This window comes from Labrus mixtus, chromosome 6 (assembly GCF_963584025.1).
Source record: "Labrus mixtus chromosome 6, fLabMix1.1, whole genome shotgun sequence".
Lineage (NCBI taxonomy): Eukaryota > Metazoa > Chordata > Actinopteri > Labriformes > Labridae > Labrus > Labrus mixtus.
In genome coordinates this window covers 26,846,056-26,863,207 of record NC_083617.1, presented here as the reverse complement: position 1 = coordinate 26,863,207, position 17,152 = coordinate 26,846,056, and the positions used below count along the sequence as shown (strand labels likewise).

Genomic DNA, 17,152 nt, shown 5'->3' with positions numbered 1-17,152 from the left:
ACAGCCATATGCTCCCCCGTTTGTAATTTGTGGGATTTCTGAATCATTGTCGTAGTCTTGGGAAGTGTGTTTTCCTCTTCTTCTGTGCGGCTAAATGGGTGATCACGCATTCGCTTTGCAGCTGCCTGGTCCCTCTAACATCCTCTCCCTGTCGGAGTTGTCCCAGTTCATCAGATACTACAGCAGTGATCTCCTGCATACCAGCTATAATAATAATAATAATAATAATAATAACTGCTCGTCTCTGTTTCCCCTCGTTGCAGCTCAGCAAACCATGCAGGATGATTTACTGATGGACAAAAACAAAGCCCAGCCTCACCACCAGCAAGATCCAACGCAAGTAGACCCTCCTCCCTCCACCCCGACCCCGTCATCGGAGCCCACTTCGTCTTCATCGGAGTCGGAGAGCCCGTCATCTGGGAGCAACCCAGCGGCTTCAGCGCTGAGCAGCAGCAAGGACAAAGTGCCGATGGAGTCGCCGATCCTGCCCGGGCTGAACTTCCACCAAGAGACCGGCGGTCCCCTGTCCTCCCCTTCCTCCTCTTTTGGGAGCACTTGGTCCACAGGAACCACGAACGCCGTGGACGATAGCTTTTTCCAGGGAATACCCTCTGTGAACGGGACGATGCTTTTCCAGAACTTCCCCCACCACGTCAACCCGGTCTTCGGGGGAAATTTCTCCCCGCAGATCGGCCTGGCCCCGCAGACTCAGCAGCATCAACAGCAGCAAGCCCCGCAGCAGCAGCAGCAGCAGTCCCAGCAGAGGAGATCCCCTGTCAGCCCCAGCCAAGGGCCATTCCCCCAGAGAAACGCTTATCAAACCATAATGAATAACAGTAAAGGGTCGTCATCTTCTGCCCCATCGTCCGCTTGGAATAATCACCAAAACGCCACATGGAGCACAGCCTCCAACCCATGGAGCGGTCTGCAGGCGGGCAGGGACCCGCGCAGAGCGGTGGGTGTCGGGGTTGGGGTCGGGGTAGGAGTCGGTGTCGGGGTGCCGTCTGCCCTGAACCCCATTTCTCCAATGAAAAAACCCTATTCCAGCAATGTTATAGCACCCCCAAAATTCCCAAGACCAGGTCCTCTAACCCCCAAACCCTGGATGGAGGACAGCGGCTTCAGGACTGACAACAGCAACAACATACTGCCTTTCCAGGTAAATACACTCAGATCAGGCACAGGCCTATCTCTGCTGCTCCATTTAGTCATTTAAAAAAAAACGTTGACATGTTGTCACTTTCACTCTTCTGGTCAAGCTCTCCGAAATCTAGCCTCACTTGATTGTTTTCCACCTTTTTTTTCCATATCATAATAAAAGGGGAAACTTTAAGTGACAGAGATAGGTTACAATAACTAGGACAGCCTAAGGTCAGAATTGACTCATAAAATATGTTCAGATATTATGCGATTCAAAAACTATTTAATGGATAAATGTGCCTCTTAGAAATAATTTCAGCACATCAGTGAGCTGTCTATGATTATTCATATTCTATTTCACAATGATGTGATATATGTTCATATTTTGCCATGTCTTTAGTTTGATGCGACATAAACAGAAGCTGTAACCTATTTGATCTGACAAATGACGAGCAGGTTTTGCAGGTTGCAGTGAATCTTGCAGGCTGTATAGGCTATAACTTGAATGCTGCAGGGTTGTGTTATGGAGGTAAAAAAAAAATCGATGGAGACAGTGAGTCCTTCAGGTATTAACCATCGATCACCACTGTGTTTACGCACTGAGACCGACAGACTGTCCTAGAAATAGTCGCTGTGCACAGTTTACACGAAACGGTTAAGTTTCCCCTGCCAGCTCTCTCGCTCACTCCGTGAAGTTTAAAGGGCACATGACTAATTCAGGTGATCCTCGTAACCTTCTGAATTCGGTCCAACAAGATCCGTGTCACTTGATTACTTTCCGCCCTGACGATCAGCGTGGGCCATGACGTATTGCTGTCATTAAATTGTTTTTGATTGATAAATAGCTGGTAGCAGAGAGTACATGCTGCACTATAAATAGGAGAAAACATGCATCAGTCTGTAAGCTCATTAAAATTACCTGAAAGTATTACTCTAAGTTTACTAAGAACTGAACATTGAGGATTATATTTATTGTTATTATAAAAACTATTATTATTTAAGAAAATGACAAAATGTCCTATAAAATAATATAAACTATGTTTAAAGTGAAGGACGTTCTGCGCAGTAGTCAATATGGCTAGATTTACGATAGTACATGAATGTAACCCCACAACTCGTTTTTGATTGGCTCCTTATCGCATAGTGGGCGGGATTTGAACCGAGATGGTAACGCAGCGCAGGTCCAACCCGGAAGTTAGAGGCAATTATCTTTAACTTAATTCATACAACAGTTTACAGTCAAATTAAGATAGGTGTGGGTTTTTATTCAATATATGACATACCTGAAGTTTTCACATTGATTTATGTCCCTATTTTCGGCTTTTTTTTTGACTTAATTATGGATAAACAAGCTAATAGGTCTGTTGTAAGTGCTTCTGGTCTTCTAATAAACCAAACTGACGGCTCAGTAGAAGTCAAGTTCTTCAACCAGAGTTGAACAAGATCTGTTTTTGCTCTAGCTTCATAACACCAGTGACTAACATCTGTGAGCTACAGTAACGTTGAAAAAACAGAGAAATATGATAGTTTACAAATGAGGTCAAAAGCCATGTTTAGGCCTACTGCCTTCTTCATTTGTCTATTGTAAGCTGGTCTAAAATTGTGTGATACTTAGCTTGATTTCATTTTCAACACCCATAGGTTTGAAATTTTAATCAACGATGGTCGCAAAAAGTAGGTCGAAGCTTTAAAAAAACAACAATGTTCACCAAAAGCTGCTGAGAGTAAAATGATGAATAGCTGTTCCTGTTAAAAACAGATCGTTTTCCGATGTTCAGTGGCTGAGATTTCAGGAACTGCCATCTGCAAAGCTTCTTTTAAAGTCTGTGTGAACAATCTGCAGACTGACTGTGTATTTTTAAATTCAATTCCACTGATGGAGAGGCTGTTTCATCTATCCATATTGTGCAATACAATTTCTATCAAATCTATCAGCGTTATAGAGATAATGATTCTATCACCATCCTGGACCAAGATCATTTTACAGTCCCGCCATACACTAGGGGGAATACAGTCTTGCCCCTGTCCTCTTATACAACACCATGATGGGCACCTGTTTCATACTGATATGAATTTAATTTAACCTGCCTTGATTGGCGTGTCTGATTGGATGAACGGTCCTCATACTGTGCAACTTTTTCTCTAATCATGTCTTATCCCTGTTTACGCTGCATGACACACACTGCAACATCAAAAATGAATCCAGCTGAATACTCTCCCCTACAGTCACTGACTTTCTTAAAAAGAAGAGGTTATTCGCTCGATGAATGTGAGTAACTGCATGCAGAGCGGCAGACTGGTCTAAACGTTGAACTGTTACTGCAGAGGGGATTTTCTGTGCAGAGAAAAACGGCAGCCCGGTGCAGGGTGAAATTCCAGCCAGCTTGAAACGTACTGCTTTCAGGAGATAATGATTGTGTGTGTCAGTCAGGCCTCCTCTCCCGGCTGTCCTCTGGTGAGTGCCTCTTTTGCTCCACTTGTCACCAGGACACGAGGTCAAAATGCCACAGGTCACGCTGTACAGAAGGGTGACTGTTTACTGAAATGCTGTCATGTATTCTTCTCTCATGTGCTGTTGCCAGATGGAACATCAGGGTTAAAGTGACATACTGCGTGAGAAATATACGCCAATTAGAGATATAAACGGATGTGTGAAAAAGTAATCTGCAGAAATCTGACAATTCATGCTTTGTTTGAATCAAGCTAAATTTGTCGATTGAAAACATTATTAGGTTGTAGTGTTTGAATTTGAATCCGAGGCCAAGCTGGTGTTGCAAATAATGATCGCACTGACCTTGTGGTGATTTATCTCTGCAAAACAAACAAAAAATAACTGAATCATGGTACAACCTCCATGACTGAGAAATGAAAAGTGCCAAAAACTGCACTTCTTTAAGTGTCCTCTAGAGGCCGGGTCCAAACGTATCGTAATCCCCTTTAGGCCTCCTACAGACGGCGTGATTTTTGTGATCTTATAAGATTAATGTAAACCACACTGTGCTGATCTAATAATGTTTGGTACGGCATAAATGTGCATTGTGCAATGAGGTACCCAGTGAATCGTAGGCTGCCAAGCAAATCAACACGGAGCGTCAATAGCATCATCAGTGTGCGTCAACCTGATCGAGCTGAGGTTGCCATGGCGGTCAGCATAAAGCTAGCTCTTGCCATAGTGGCGTTCATGTGCATAAAAAAAGAAAAAGAGGAGGAATAGAAAAATGTGTACACGGTTGTGGTGAGGAAAACGAGGTTGGGTTGTCATGTTATTGTTAGCATTAGCTTTAAGAGCTCTGGCGCCTGTGTGGTCACGCTGATTGGTGCGTCCTTTAATGTTGCATTTCTATTGGTTATTTATTTGACGTAGCTCGTAGAAGCATTCACATTGTGAGATGATCGTCCTAAATTCTAAACTTATATTAGCTTAAGCAACATTTTTATAATAATGATACCGTTATAATTTTTTTTTCCTGCAGAGAAGTTGGTACGACTGATTCTTTTAATACAACAACTATTCGTCAACTAGCTAATTAGCCTGCTAATGACTTGACCTGAACATGTGCTAGTCCGTTACTCCTCTGTAGCGTCACCCCATCCGTAATGCACGGTCCTTCTGGTTTTTAATAACCAGGATTGCGATGGCCAATACACCAAAGTCAAGGCTTCAAAACGCTTGTCCAAAAAGACACAGCTGGCTATGTTTATTTTTTATTAGAGAATGGCATTTTCTGTCATTTTAAATATTTGACTAACTCTAAACATATGAATGAGTAATCGAATAAACACATATTTTAAAATGCTTGCGTTGTCATGTACACAAGCACACAATTTCCCCGACACTCCTCTGCAGCTGCTTGTGCGGCTAATCAGTACTGTGTCTCTGCAGGACAGCGGTGAATAAATAATGAATAAAATGACAAGGGATGTCAAACTATGACTCTGTACTAAGAGCTGTCCATGAGTCTGTAGCAGCAGCCTCTTTGTACACACCTTGCAGAACAGGTCTAAATTCTGCTGTTTCCTCATTAATCTTTTGGCCTCTCAGGGCTGTTGTTCTCCGTGACAGTGACTTGTACTCTGGTTTGACAAACGCCATCAGCTCCCGGTGGCTTTCTCCTTCCACAAAACTCAATGGGAGCATATTTTCAGTCCCCAGTTTCCGTATTAGCGGGCTAATCTCTGCTCTGGTATGATCACAATGAAGGGTGCTAACAAGGCTTTCAGATGATGTGATGCGAGACTGCCTGCTGTCTGTCTCCGCTGGTTTGTTCCTTGTGCTATGAGCGCACATGATTAAGCATTAAACAAGTATTTCGGTGATATGCAAGTTTAGATGCATATCTTGCACTCCATGTTATTGTCGACTTTTTGTCAAAGTACTTCCAGACATAATTTTGCTGGTCCCGGCTGACATGGTGCGAGAAATAATAATAGTATTAACTGATTTATATTGCACTTTTTAAAAACATGTTACAAAGTGCTTTATTATATAAACAAGCAAAACTGCTTTTCATACCGCAAAACTAATAAAACTAACAGTTAGGCAAATAAACAGGTGCTTGACATAAAAACTAGATACCTGTATCAATCAGGATAAGGAAAAACGCTCAGTGAAGAAATTCCCCTTCCCAACCACGACAATAGTAAAGGGAAAACAGTCAGGACACTCTGCGGAGAGAATGTGAGAAAGAGAACAAGGAAGGCTTAGCTGGGCCAGAAGCCAGTTTAGGCTGGAGCTCACCCCCATCGGGTTGGGCTGCACGCCTTACGATCTTTTTTCTCTACAGTATTCAAGACCCTAACGTCAATTCAACATATATGTCACTGAAAACCTGCCAAAGAAGTTCACAACAATGCCAGCAGTTAAAAAAAAAAGCCGATGAAATTGAGTTTTAAGAAGCCATTTTAAAAGAGGACATGGAGTTCCACTGCTGTGGGGCCCAATCTGCAAAGGCTCGGTCACCTTTTGTGTCGAGTCGGGTTTCAGGAAATGATAGTAGGCTGGGGCTGCTGTGGCTCAGTGGTAGAGTCGATTGTCTCTCAACCGGAAGGTCAGGGGTTCAATCCCCAGCTCCTGCAGGCACATCTCCGACGTGTCCTTGGGCAAGACACTTAACCCCAAGTTGCTCCCGCAGCTTTGTCAGCGGCGTGTGAATGTGTTGGATTAGTTAATGCTAATGGACTGTTTACATAGCAACCACTGACATCAGTGTGAGAATGGGTGTGAATGGCTAGGTGTGACCTGCGGTGTAAAGTACTTTGAATAGTCAGAAGACTGTTTTGGTAAATGGCCCATTAACTATTTTACCAGTAGTTTAGTAAGACCTGCTGGTGCAGGATCTCACAAGGAGTAAGCAGGTCACAGATAGGCTGGGGCCGGGCCATTTATGGCTTTGAAATCAGCAATAAAATCTTTTCTATAGCTCACAGGTAGCCAGTTAGGGGAAGCAAGGACAGGTGTAATGTGGTTCTTGAGGTTCAAAGTAACATTGATTATTGAGATCAACAACAAGTATTGTACGAATCCTTACCTTTTATCCTGTCTGTCTGGAACAACTTGTTCATTTAATTTCAACTGGTGCTTATTGCTCTCTATGATTAGTAAACAGACATGTTAAGTGTGAATTGAAAACCCTCTTTAAGATCACACAGCTCATCAGTTTTCCTGAAGCATTTTGTGCTGTTGAGTTATTGCCGTCTGGCAGGGAAGTAATGTTTTTAAGGGCTTATGTGTCTCAGTCATGCAACCCTGGCTTCAGCTCACACTTAGCTGTTTAGCAATTACAGCCATAATTGGAGAGGAGTTATCACCCGTATGCAAGGTCAGGGTGCCACATGTCAAGTGTGCTGTTTACTGAAGTGAAACTGAGGCAAACTGCTGATCCGAGCAGCAGGCCGGGTTACACTCAGCGGCCCCGCGCCGTCATGTGGACAGCTGGTGACAGGTGTACATGTTGTCATTCTGTAGATCTGCCTCGGTAGTTTTGTAGGTTAAAATGTGGAGTCCCGTGTGCTGCGATATGTGCTCATTCTCACCTGCTGCCGGCTGACGCTCAAAGGCGGAGGAATGTGCGGAATTCAACTTAACATGTCTGCGTGAGGCTCAAGACTCAAAGTCACATGATGTGCTGAGGAGACACCCTGACTTAAAGTCATGTTAGTCGCCTTCTATCGCGAGTTCCTCTGTGATCACAATCAGATCAGATCAGATCAACACACTGAAAGTTATTCTGCAGACTGACAAGCAGAGTCTCACAGGCCGAGGCTGTCTGAGGAACATGATGCAAAACATTCACATTGCAGCTCACATGTTTTCACATGTTTTCCTTACTATCCAAACTTTTTATTTTGCCAATCGTAATGTCTTATATTAGCTGTCAAATGGCTGTTTACATAATAATAAGCGTGTTGTGGTTCTGGTCAGGATTGAGAGGGCACAGGGGGCATGTTGGCTTGCACCATCAGAAAAAACAGAAAACTATTTCAATTCCAAATAATGTCAGTAATTTCCCACAAATGGCAATGATGTAAAAAGCCTTGTTAATGCTTCTTTGAAAATAGAATATTCATATTTTCATATTGTAGTGCTGGTTACAACAATCAAGTTACATCATCAAGATATTATCGTGGACTCTTGGAAAGATCTCCTTTCTGTCATTTTAGACTAAAACATAATCAGTTACTATGAAAAATAATCCTCCATTTAATTGATACTGAGAAAAACGTGTAGTTGAAAACCTGGTTTGAACAGGTTCTTAAATATCCAATACTGATTATAAGTCTATCCCAGGTTGTATAATTTGTATGGAAGCCCCAGGAGGACATACACCCATACATTTATTTTACTCTATTCTCCTGTGAAACCCATAGACTGTATGAAGCATGGACGTAGTCTCCATGACGCCATCCATTGGTTACTGAACGTGAGGTTAGAAGCCAAACAAGGGGCGGTCGCCATATTGGAAATGCCATCTCAACCTAACCTTCACTCAACCTGGTAACAGACAGAGGTGGAGCTTAGTGTGTCTTTAAACGCCTGAGAAACACAGGCAAAGGTCCCGTTTGCAATCGCATCAACAACGCCCCTAATCATGCAACTCATATCCTTCATGAGCTCAAAATGCTCCAACTAAAAAAAATTTTCAGACCAGCTTATAAAAATGTGTGCTTCTGTTGTATATATGTTTTATTTAATTTTAACATGGGCTCTGATAGGGATTCCTTGGCTTTTGCAGCAAGCCTCAAGTGGACACTCAAGGAACTGTAGGTTTTTGATTTTGCTTCATTTTTCAACAGCGGAGGTTGCTGCTTTATCAGAGCAAGTCATTTCCGATTATTTATCTATTTTATGTTGAGATAACAAAGCTGCCAAGATAGCGAGATAAATAAGTTCAGATCTAGAGAAGATAACAAAGATTTACTCCTTAGTGCAGGACACAGAGTGAGACAACATGTACAGATGCATGTCAGGGCTCCCGTAGTTTTTGACGACATTTAATGGATTCAGTGTTAAAAGTGAGCTGATATCAGATAGAATAAACAGATATTTGAAAGGAAAAGTGTCGGAATGAGAGGAGGTAGATTTGTATTTCGAGAATTAAGACGTGAAGATGGTTGAAAGCCAGAAAAATAAAATCTCAGATGTCCGATTTGTTTTCCTATTTTGCATTATGAGAATCAAAACTGTCCAAAAACCAGCTGGGACGTGTAGATTGAATTGTTTTGTGGAGATTTCATTTTTAATTTGATTAAATTTCAATGAAAGGTATAACAAACAAAAAGTAAACAGTGGAGGAAGATATTTTGACTTTATTCTCATAATGCAAAAAAAACAACTTGTTCTACTCTAATTCATTTTTACTTTGACTGAGAGCTCTTCTTGATAGTAAACCTTTCAATTCAGTTCTGGAAATGCAATTTAAAAAAATGAATCTTCATGCCTGGTCTTGAAACTTTCCATAAAATCCTAACGGATCACATCTGGGCTCCTGAAACATTACTCTCTTGATCTTTTCCAAATGATGGATGTCTTTGATTTGATTTCTTTATTTATTGATCGTTTGTTTGACTGTTCGATCGATTGATTGAACATAGATTTATCATCTGTTGCCCCCCCCCCCCCCATGAAGTTAGAATAAAACAAAGTTTATAAATTGAGCATCCACTCCTGAGCCTTGCAGTCTGACTGAGTGTATGGATTAAAATCAGGTATCATTGTCTGATCACGAGCTCCTTTAAATCATGTCAGGAGGAAAGACGAGCTGCAGTGTAGTCAACAGGTCGACACGTACCTGCACTCCACATGCTGGTTCCATATCTGAAGTCTGTTTGGACTTCTGTATTTATGATTTATTTACTTTATTAGACCATATCGAGCTCTGTGACACCCCCCCCCCCACCCCACCCGTCACTCTGCTCATCCACATGTGTCGGGGGGGGGGGGAGGAAACCCACAGCTCAGCGTTTTTAAGTGTTTACCGTTTGTACCAAGTGGGCAGATTTTTATCTACATGCCGCTGTCGGGTCCAGAGAGGGGGGAATAACACTTTTGAATGCTCAGCCGAATGAGCAACAAAAGCTGTGAGTTCAAACAAAGAGACCCCCCCCCCCCCCCCCCTTCACACAGCCGCCACAGGATACAGCTGCCAGGACCGTACACTCTGGCTCCAGGCTGCACCTCTGGCTCACATGTTACTCTACTGATCACACACACACACACACACACACACACACACACACACACACACACACACACACACACACACATAGAGGGGGTGTGTACGTGTTTGATGAGCCACCATTGATGTACTGACTCTCAGGTTTTGGACTTATGTAGACCAGTTTACTTCACAGGATCAGGAGACAGGTTGTGATTGGTAAGGTGTCTTCTTCAAATTGCTGGTTTTGTGAACACTGCAGTACAAAAGCAAAAAAAACACTTCATAGATAATGAATCAGCAAATGTTCACATTAGAGCAGCTAAAACCAGACACCTGTGGGCATTCAGTCTAAAACAATCCCTTCAACAATCATCTGTGAGGATTTTTCTTTTAATCGACTTGACTTCAGAACATCCACAGAGTCACGAGCACAATGATGTATTACCAGAAGGCACAGCAGCGGGGTATCTGTTGTTCGCCCCTCTGTTACCTCGCCACCCACTCACCTGACAGTAGAGGAATATTCTGTACGGACTCTCAGGCAGACCGCGTTCACTGCAGCTTTTTGGTATGAAAAAGGCTTAAAGTTTGTTTCTGTTTTTCAATTGTAACATGATGTCAACTCACCCTCACAACAAGGGCTGGGCAAGTAATAGAGATTCAATTTCAATTACAATGTTGGCGTCCCACAATCAAGAAAACAAGATAATCGAGATGAATCAATTATTGTGCCTCAATGTTGATTATATGTTTCATATGGACATCACCACTACCACCTACTACCTCTTTTACTTATTCATTTTCATGTATTGCTTGTTTTTTTTTAAAGAGGACATATTGTCCCCCTTCTCCACCTTTTCAAACAGTCCCCTGTGGTCTAACTGAAACATCTGTGCTGTGCTTTGATCAAAATATAACATGAATCAAACACCAGAGGAGGTTTGTGACCCTGTATAAACCAGCTCTCTCAGAACACTCTGTTTTGGTGTGTGTGTCTCTTTAAATGCAATGAGCCCCCCCCCCCCCCCCCTGAGTTTTCCCCGTAGACATCACTCTAAACATCACTCCCTGTGGACTAAAAATGGCCGACTTGCGCAAAAGTTTTGTTCTAGGCTGGGGGTGGAGTCCATGGGTGGAGATACCAGGGGAGGGGAGGTTAATTATTTTTTTTTACCAGAATCCCACTGTGACATCACAAGGAGAGCAAATTTGAAACGGAGCATTTTTCTCTGTGTTGTAAGACTAATGCAGATCACAAACAAAGGACTGGATGGATTTATTTCACATTTTGTGGGTCAGTAGACACTCAGGTTAACCAAATATATGTTCAAAAATACTGTACATAATATGTCCCCTTTAAAGTGTTCAGCATCTTATTCCAACATGAATGAGGGCTCTATAGCTTTTTATTTCAGGTTGATTTAAACACAGTTATTGTAAGGATGACCTCCAGCAGCTGCACACAGGAGGTCTGCTTTGATAGGGTTGATTTATATTGCTCTAAATTAGATGAGAATGCACCACAGTCTGTCTGGCTTCTCTTGCATGAATGGGAGCTGTATGTACTTGTATGGGGTTGCCAGTGATCTGCCCTTGAGCAAGTTGGGGAACCGCGTCTAATTCCAACAGCATGTGCGAGTCCTGGAAGATCATGAGGTGATAAAGTGTTGCTCTTGTGACTGTAATGCTAACCCGTGTCCTGTTTCTGCTGTGTTTTCAGGACCGGAATCGGCCCTTCGACGCTTTTAGCTTGCACTCTTTGGAGAATTCCTTAATGGATATGATAAGAACTGACCACGACAAAGGTAAACCACACCCTGCCGGTGGCCCACCAATGACTATCGCTGATATTATATGGAGGAATCATTTTGCAGGTTAGGAATATTCATACGTTCATGCTTACAGTATTTTTATTTTATTTTTGCTTCATTCGAATTTGTCATCCCTGCATACATTTTTTCATTTCTATTTGCCAATCTCTCGACCAATCAGGTGTGGATCATAATGTTCTTTTTCAAAATTCCAGTGATTAATGATTAACATCATGAGCCTTACCTGCAAAATCTCTCATGATTTTTGTTTGTGCGTGTTTCTGTTGGTGTGTGTGTTTGTGGTGGAGTAGACATACAGCAATGTGCTATCATGTTTTCTTTACTTGCAAACTGTGTTTTCCTTTTTTTTCCATTCTTTAACTTTTGGCTCTGGTTGAAATCAGTGGATCAAGTGTTAATGTCACATGACTTGTGCTTCTGTTGACTTGATCATGTTAGTATAAATGTGTGTAGTGGATCTCAATGTTTTTGAGGATGATGTTCTCCTACAGCAGAATCAGAAACACTCATGTCAGGGATGGGCAAGGGAATGAAGCCTGAAGGGGAATGTGATCAAATGTATGCAAATATTGAGGATAAACTATTGACTTTTTCCTGGAATTGGATCGTTCAAACAGCCAATCACACAGAGGAAATAGCAACATCAGCCAGTCAGTCTGCAGGATATTTTTTAGTGCATGACGAGGTTGCAGACTCTCGCCCGCTGTAAAGAATTGTTTGAGCTGCGCTTAAAGACAGTCGTTGTCCTCTGTGAAAGATGAGGATGACGATAGGCCCGCTCTCCTGCTCAAATGTCACAAAAAGTTTAAATTCATCACAATTACAACGTTTTGGTCTGGTCAAAAGGTTGTCACAGACACCCTCAGTGTGTGGGCCTATCTTCTTCCTCAGTCTGCTGTTTTTGAACGGTCCTGCACCTGTATGTGATGTGCGTATAACTACCTCCTTTTCCTCTGTGAAAGATGAACAAAATGCATGGAAGTGAAGTTATTTTCCACAATGAAGAAATTGTTGATATAAATAAACAGCCTTTTAAAGTTAACATAAACCATCTGACTTCAGGCCTCCATCCTGATCAGGTAACTCCACAAACCGGCAGCATTATCTCATTTGCATTGGAAGAATATGATAATATATATATATTTTTATTACCATTTTGCTTCACTTTAACACGTGTGACATGTCTCATGACTTCACATAGCCCTAAGATCAGGGTTATCAGTGCCTCCAAGTAACCTTGTGGAGTGTAGATTCATAAAAAAATAAGAGTGTCATGTTTGATCTCCTGGAGAGAAAAGAGAGTTTATGAAATCATGAAAACAGATATCTCTTCACACCCTTTTAAGGCCATCCAATGTATGTCAGGCCCTCTAAGATAATATTTTCGTAGCTCAGGTCACGTGCGTGCTGTAAAAACTTTGGATCCAGTCTCCCCCTTGGGGCCCTGTCAGGTTAGGGTGGAGGGTTTATATTCTCTACCCGTTCTCACATCTTTAAAATGGAAAGATTGGTGGTACAGTGTAGGCGTCTGTGATGAGCAGAGCATGTCGCTTTCTCGTGTGTGGAGTCTGCTGTCCTGTAGTCCCGTCCTGTGAGAGAATTGTTAGAGCATCGTCCGGCCCTGCTTATGTTCACTGTAGAGGTGTGGTGACATCCTGCAGGGCTTTACAGACTGTTTATCAAAGCTCAGGAGCAAAGACAGAGCACATACAAGGGAATACAGAAAGTCTGCTAGATGTGAAGAGGTGTGCATTCCTGTCTTCTCTCTTCTCTTGTTTACCCCTCTCCTCATGTAGACTGCGTGGGGCTGCGGTAAGCTATGTGCCAACGGCATCAGCTCCGCCCTGCATGTGCCCAGTCTGCTGTAATGATATATTGAAGAAACATAGCTGACAGAGCATTCACATTTCATAATTTAGTTCTCAATTTCACATCACAAAGCCAGCAGGGAACATCCTGTCCAATAGATACCTTCCATATAGTTTTCCTTCATTTTCAGGTCCGTTAATTGTTAAAATTGTCAAAATGATAGTGGCCATATGGTCCAGTCTGCTGAGATGTATAGCCTAGCTTGCATGCTAGCACTCTCACCTGTTTCCCCATAAAGGGGGCCGGGCTAACCTGCAGCTCATGTTGCTCATGTGGACAGGTTCAACAGCTGCTCCTGAACTATATAACGAACATTCATTTAGTGAGAGAATTTTCAAGGCCCCTTTAATCTTTAAACATTAGAAGTGCGCTCTCAGTCTGCCTTCAGAGTCCGCCAGCTCGTTTGAAACGGCTTGCAACGAATCTCAATATACGTTGGGCCTCGTAGGATGCACGGGGGTGGAACATTTTTGTCGGCAGGGGAAAGGAGGATGCATTTGCGGTCCCCATTTGAAAGAGCCTTTGAAACTGGACGGCCTTGGAGTGAACACAGAATGGGCACTTTCAGGCTCGACACTTAGACTCCATTTTCAAAGGCCTTATTACATTGTGTAGCAAACACTGTTCCTGCAGGAGGACTTTTACTCCCCCAGTCTCTACAGTTATTTGCCATTTAATTGTAAGAAGCATTTTAAAATGATAACATGACAGCGCACAGTCTAAGCCAGTGACAAAACCAAAGTTTGGGTGGAATCAAGGCTTGTATTCGGATGCCAGTGTTCAGGCAAATTTTCACTTTTTTTTTGAGTTGTCGGGTTCTAACTTGAACAGATCTAGGTCAGTAAGTGTTATGTGCAGCCACCTATGATAAGACGGGGTGATGATGAGAGAAAACATGATTTTAATGGGTGTATTTCTGCCAATAGCTGTGTTTTAAGGCACTTTGAGGATAGATAGAAACAAATCACCGTCTGAGTCAAAACTAATTAACACCGCCGGCCCAGTTTCACATTCCCAGCAGAACACGTCTCACCCACATCCACAGACGTGTCTGACATATTTCCCATTGTGACTGGAATAGTTCTTTTATGAGTCCTTGTTTGGATGAGTGAGTGTGTGTTTTTTTTTTTTTAAAGAAGCAGAAGCATTTTTTAAATGGTACAAATCTGAATTACTGGGTCCGCTAAAAGAGTGTGATGTCATCCCACCCACACCCCCTCTTTTCTCCGCTGGAAGGGAGGTCAATTTGTTGTGAGTCAACCAGCAAAACAAGCCTTTTTCAAACATGCCCTTCTGATTTTGTTCCCCCTGAAAATGCCTTTTCAGGACAGGCTTCCCCTGAAAATGTCCTGAATTACTCTTTCAGAGTGGCTCAGGAGGCAGGAGATCATGCAAACAGGACGCTGCTGAGTTGGCGGACAAATCAAACAAGTGATGACATTTTTTGCCTTTATATCCCATATAATGCTATGTGCATTTAGGCATATGCGCAGTATAAATGAATAAGCGGAAAACACATTGAAGCGGCTTCAATTATGTACTACCCAACTTCCTGCAGACAGTTTGCTGGTGGGACTGCAGGAAAAAGTCCAGATAAGGTCGGGGGTGAAAAAATTCAGATATGTCACATTCAGCTCACCGCAAACCTATTGACGAAACATTCAGGAGTTTTGTGCATGTGTAAGATAGTAGGTAGAGTCAGCTGCAAAGTGTGAGGTGGAGAGAGATATTTTATTATTATAAATTTATTAACTTTGTTCTGCCTGAACAAACAAATGCTTTCTGGTCCACGTGTAGTTCCTGAAATGGGTCAGCTGAGCTCACAAGTGGAGATCCAGGCACCCCCCCCCCCCCCCCACCCCACCCACAAAAACACAAACACACCAGAGATTCTCCCCTTTGGCCTGGAAAAACACCACCGGTTTGACAACAGCCTACACACACACACACACTCAGGACACACACAGCCTAATGCTCCTGACATGTAAATCAACTGTGACATTCCATACAAAGCGGACTCACCTCAAACACTCTCTCAGGCTGTCACGGTCGTCTCTGAAAAGACGACTTCACAGACTGGATACTGTGTCTGCAGTATGAACCACTCCCCACACACACACTCTCCATGTTGTCACTATCCATTTGAGATCATCCAGAGTGTAATAAGTCCCCGAAGTCCTCGTGGCAGCCGAGTGTGAATCAAACCCGCCCACAGTGTCTCTGCTCTGGTCTGAATCCCAAAGCATCACTTTGTCTCTTAGTGTAGGAACTCTGTTGCCAATGTTTTTTTTTTTTTGCAAAAGTAATGTTTATATTTGTTTTTTTTCTTTAATAATAGTTTAAGAGTAGAGTAGTTTCTGTTTTTTGTCAGTGCTTCCAGCTGAGCAGCCCCGCACAGTGACCAAAACTTCAAACCACCAAACTGGAACCCTTAAAGCGTTCTCCCTTTATATGCACTGTACACCTGCATGATATGAGAAAAATGTGCAATGTTCAATATTGCAAAAAAAACCGAGGTACAATATATAAACAAAGAGTGCATAATAACGATAATTTACTGTTTTAGTGTTTACCTGCTGTTCTTCTTGTTTTACCTGTGTTTGCAACATGTTTCTCTTGAATCCAAAACAAATCCAAAAACAAATACATTGGCATCAATTAACCTGAGGTCAGCACACAGCTAGCTTGAGTTTCCTCTGATTTCCTCAAAACTGTGTGAAATCATCAGCATTATACTCAAGTGTCCATGCAAAATGTAAAAATGTCTAAGCTCGGCACAGGCGTGCAATTTCAGGGCGATTCTGACCTGAGTCGGGACTGACTGAAGTGAGGCGGATATCAGACCAAACGTCGACGTCTGCTGTGCAGTGTACAGAGTGGAATGAGTTTGATCTGCAGCTCCTGACCAGCTAGATGAGTTAGGGTGTTTGGAATTGAGATTGTATGACTGTAAACTCACACACAGTGAACGCAGAGCAACGAGCTGATTTCAAACCTTTTTTTGATCTGATATAGGATCTCTTTTAGTTCAGATTTTGGATTAATGGCACAGATTGGGTTAATAAACACGTTTTGATGCTAAGGTTTTGCTAAAAGTGACGAGACAACCCAGTGTGAGCCGACAAGGACATATGAGGCGAAACATAATCTCATAGCCAAAATTTAATCTTTTAAAGTCTATTAATAGTTCTTTGGACTGGGTATTAATAAAATAAAAACACCGACTTCATTTGGCGTAGATAGTGTTCACTAGTTAAGCTTCCATCAGGCACTCCTGTGTTGATTTCACAGCCTGTGTCACCCATGATGCATGAGGTACATAGGTGTAACAAAAGGTGTGAGGTCTTAATGAAGCCAGTAGTCGAGGGACAGCAAACACTGGTGCTGTTTGACTTTGTGGGCTTGTTGACAGGATCATCGGTCAGTGGATAAGAGCTGACACACACACACACACACACACACACACACACACACACACACACACACACACACACACACACACACACACACACACACACACACACACACACACACACACACACACACACACACACATATACAGGGGCTCTTATCAGGAGGAAAACAAGACTTACAAATGCAGCACAGGTCAGGTGAGTTACAGTGGAAGAGGGCAAGGTGCTCAGTCGTCTTTAA

At 42.6% G+C, this 17,152-nt stretch overlaps 1 protein-coding gene across 6 annotated transcripts in view; it reads left to right on the top strand.

Moving 5' to 3' along the window:
* The window catches only part of cpeb3 (cytoplasmic polyadenylation element binding protein 3), a 53,843-nt gene that overhangs the window by 1,541 nt on the left and 35,150 nt on the right, over positions 1–17,152 (top strand). For 3 of the 6 annotated variants that reach the window (XM_061040730.1, XM_061040729.1, XM_061040731.1), the window contains exons 2-3: positions 264–1,159; positions 11,518–11,671. In XM_061040730.1, coding sequence (XP_060896713.1) covers positions 275–1,159; positions 11,518–11,671 — 1,039 coding nt within the window. In that variant the 5' untranslated portion in view covers positions 264–274. Of the gene's footprint in view, positions 1–7; positions 1,160–11,517; positions 11,672–17,152 lie in introns of those variants that run through there. The other 3 variants (XM_061040732.1, XM_061040733.1, XM_061040728.1) reach the window with 2 other exon arrangements.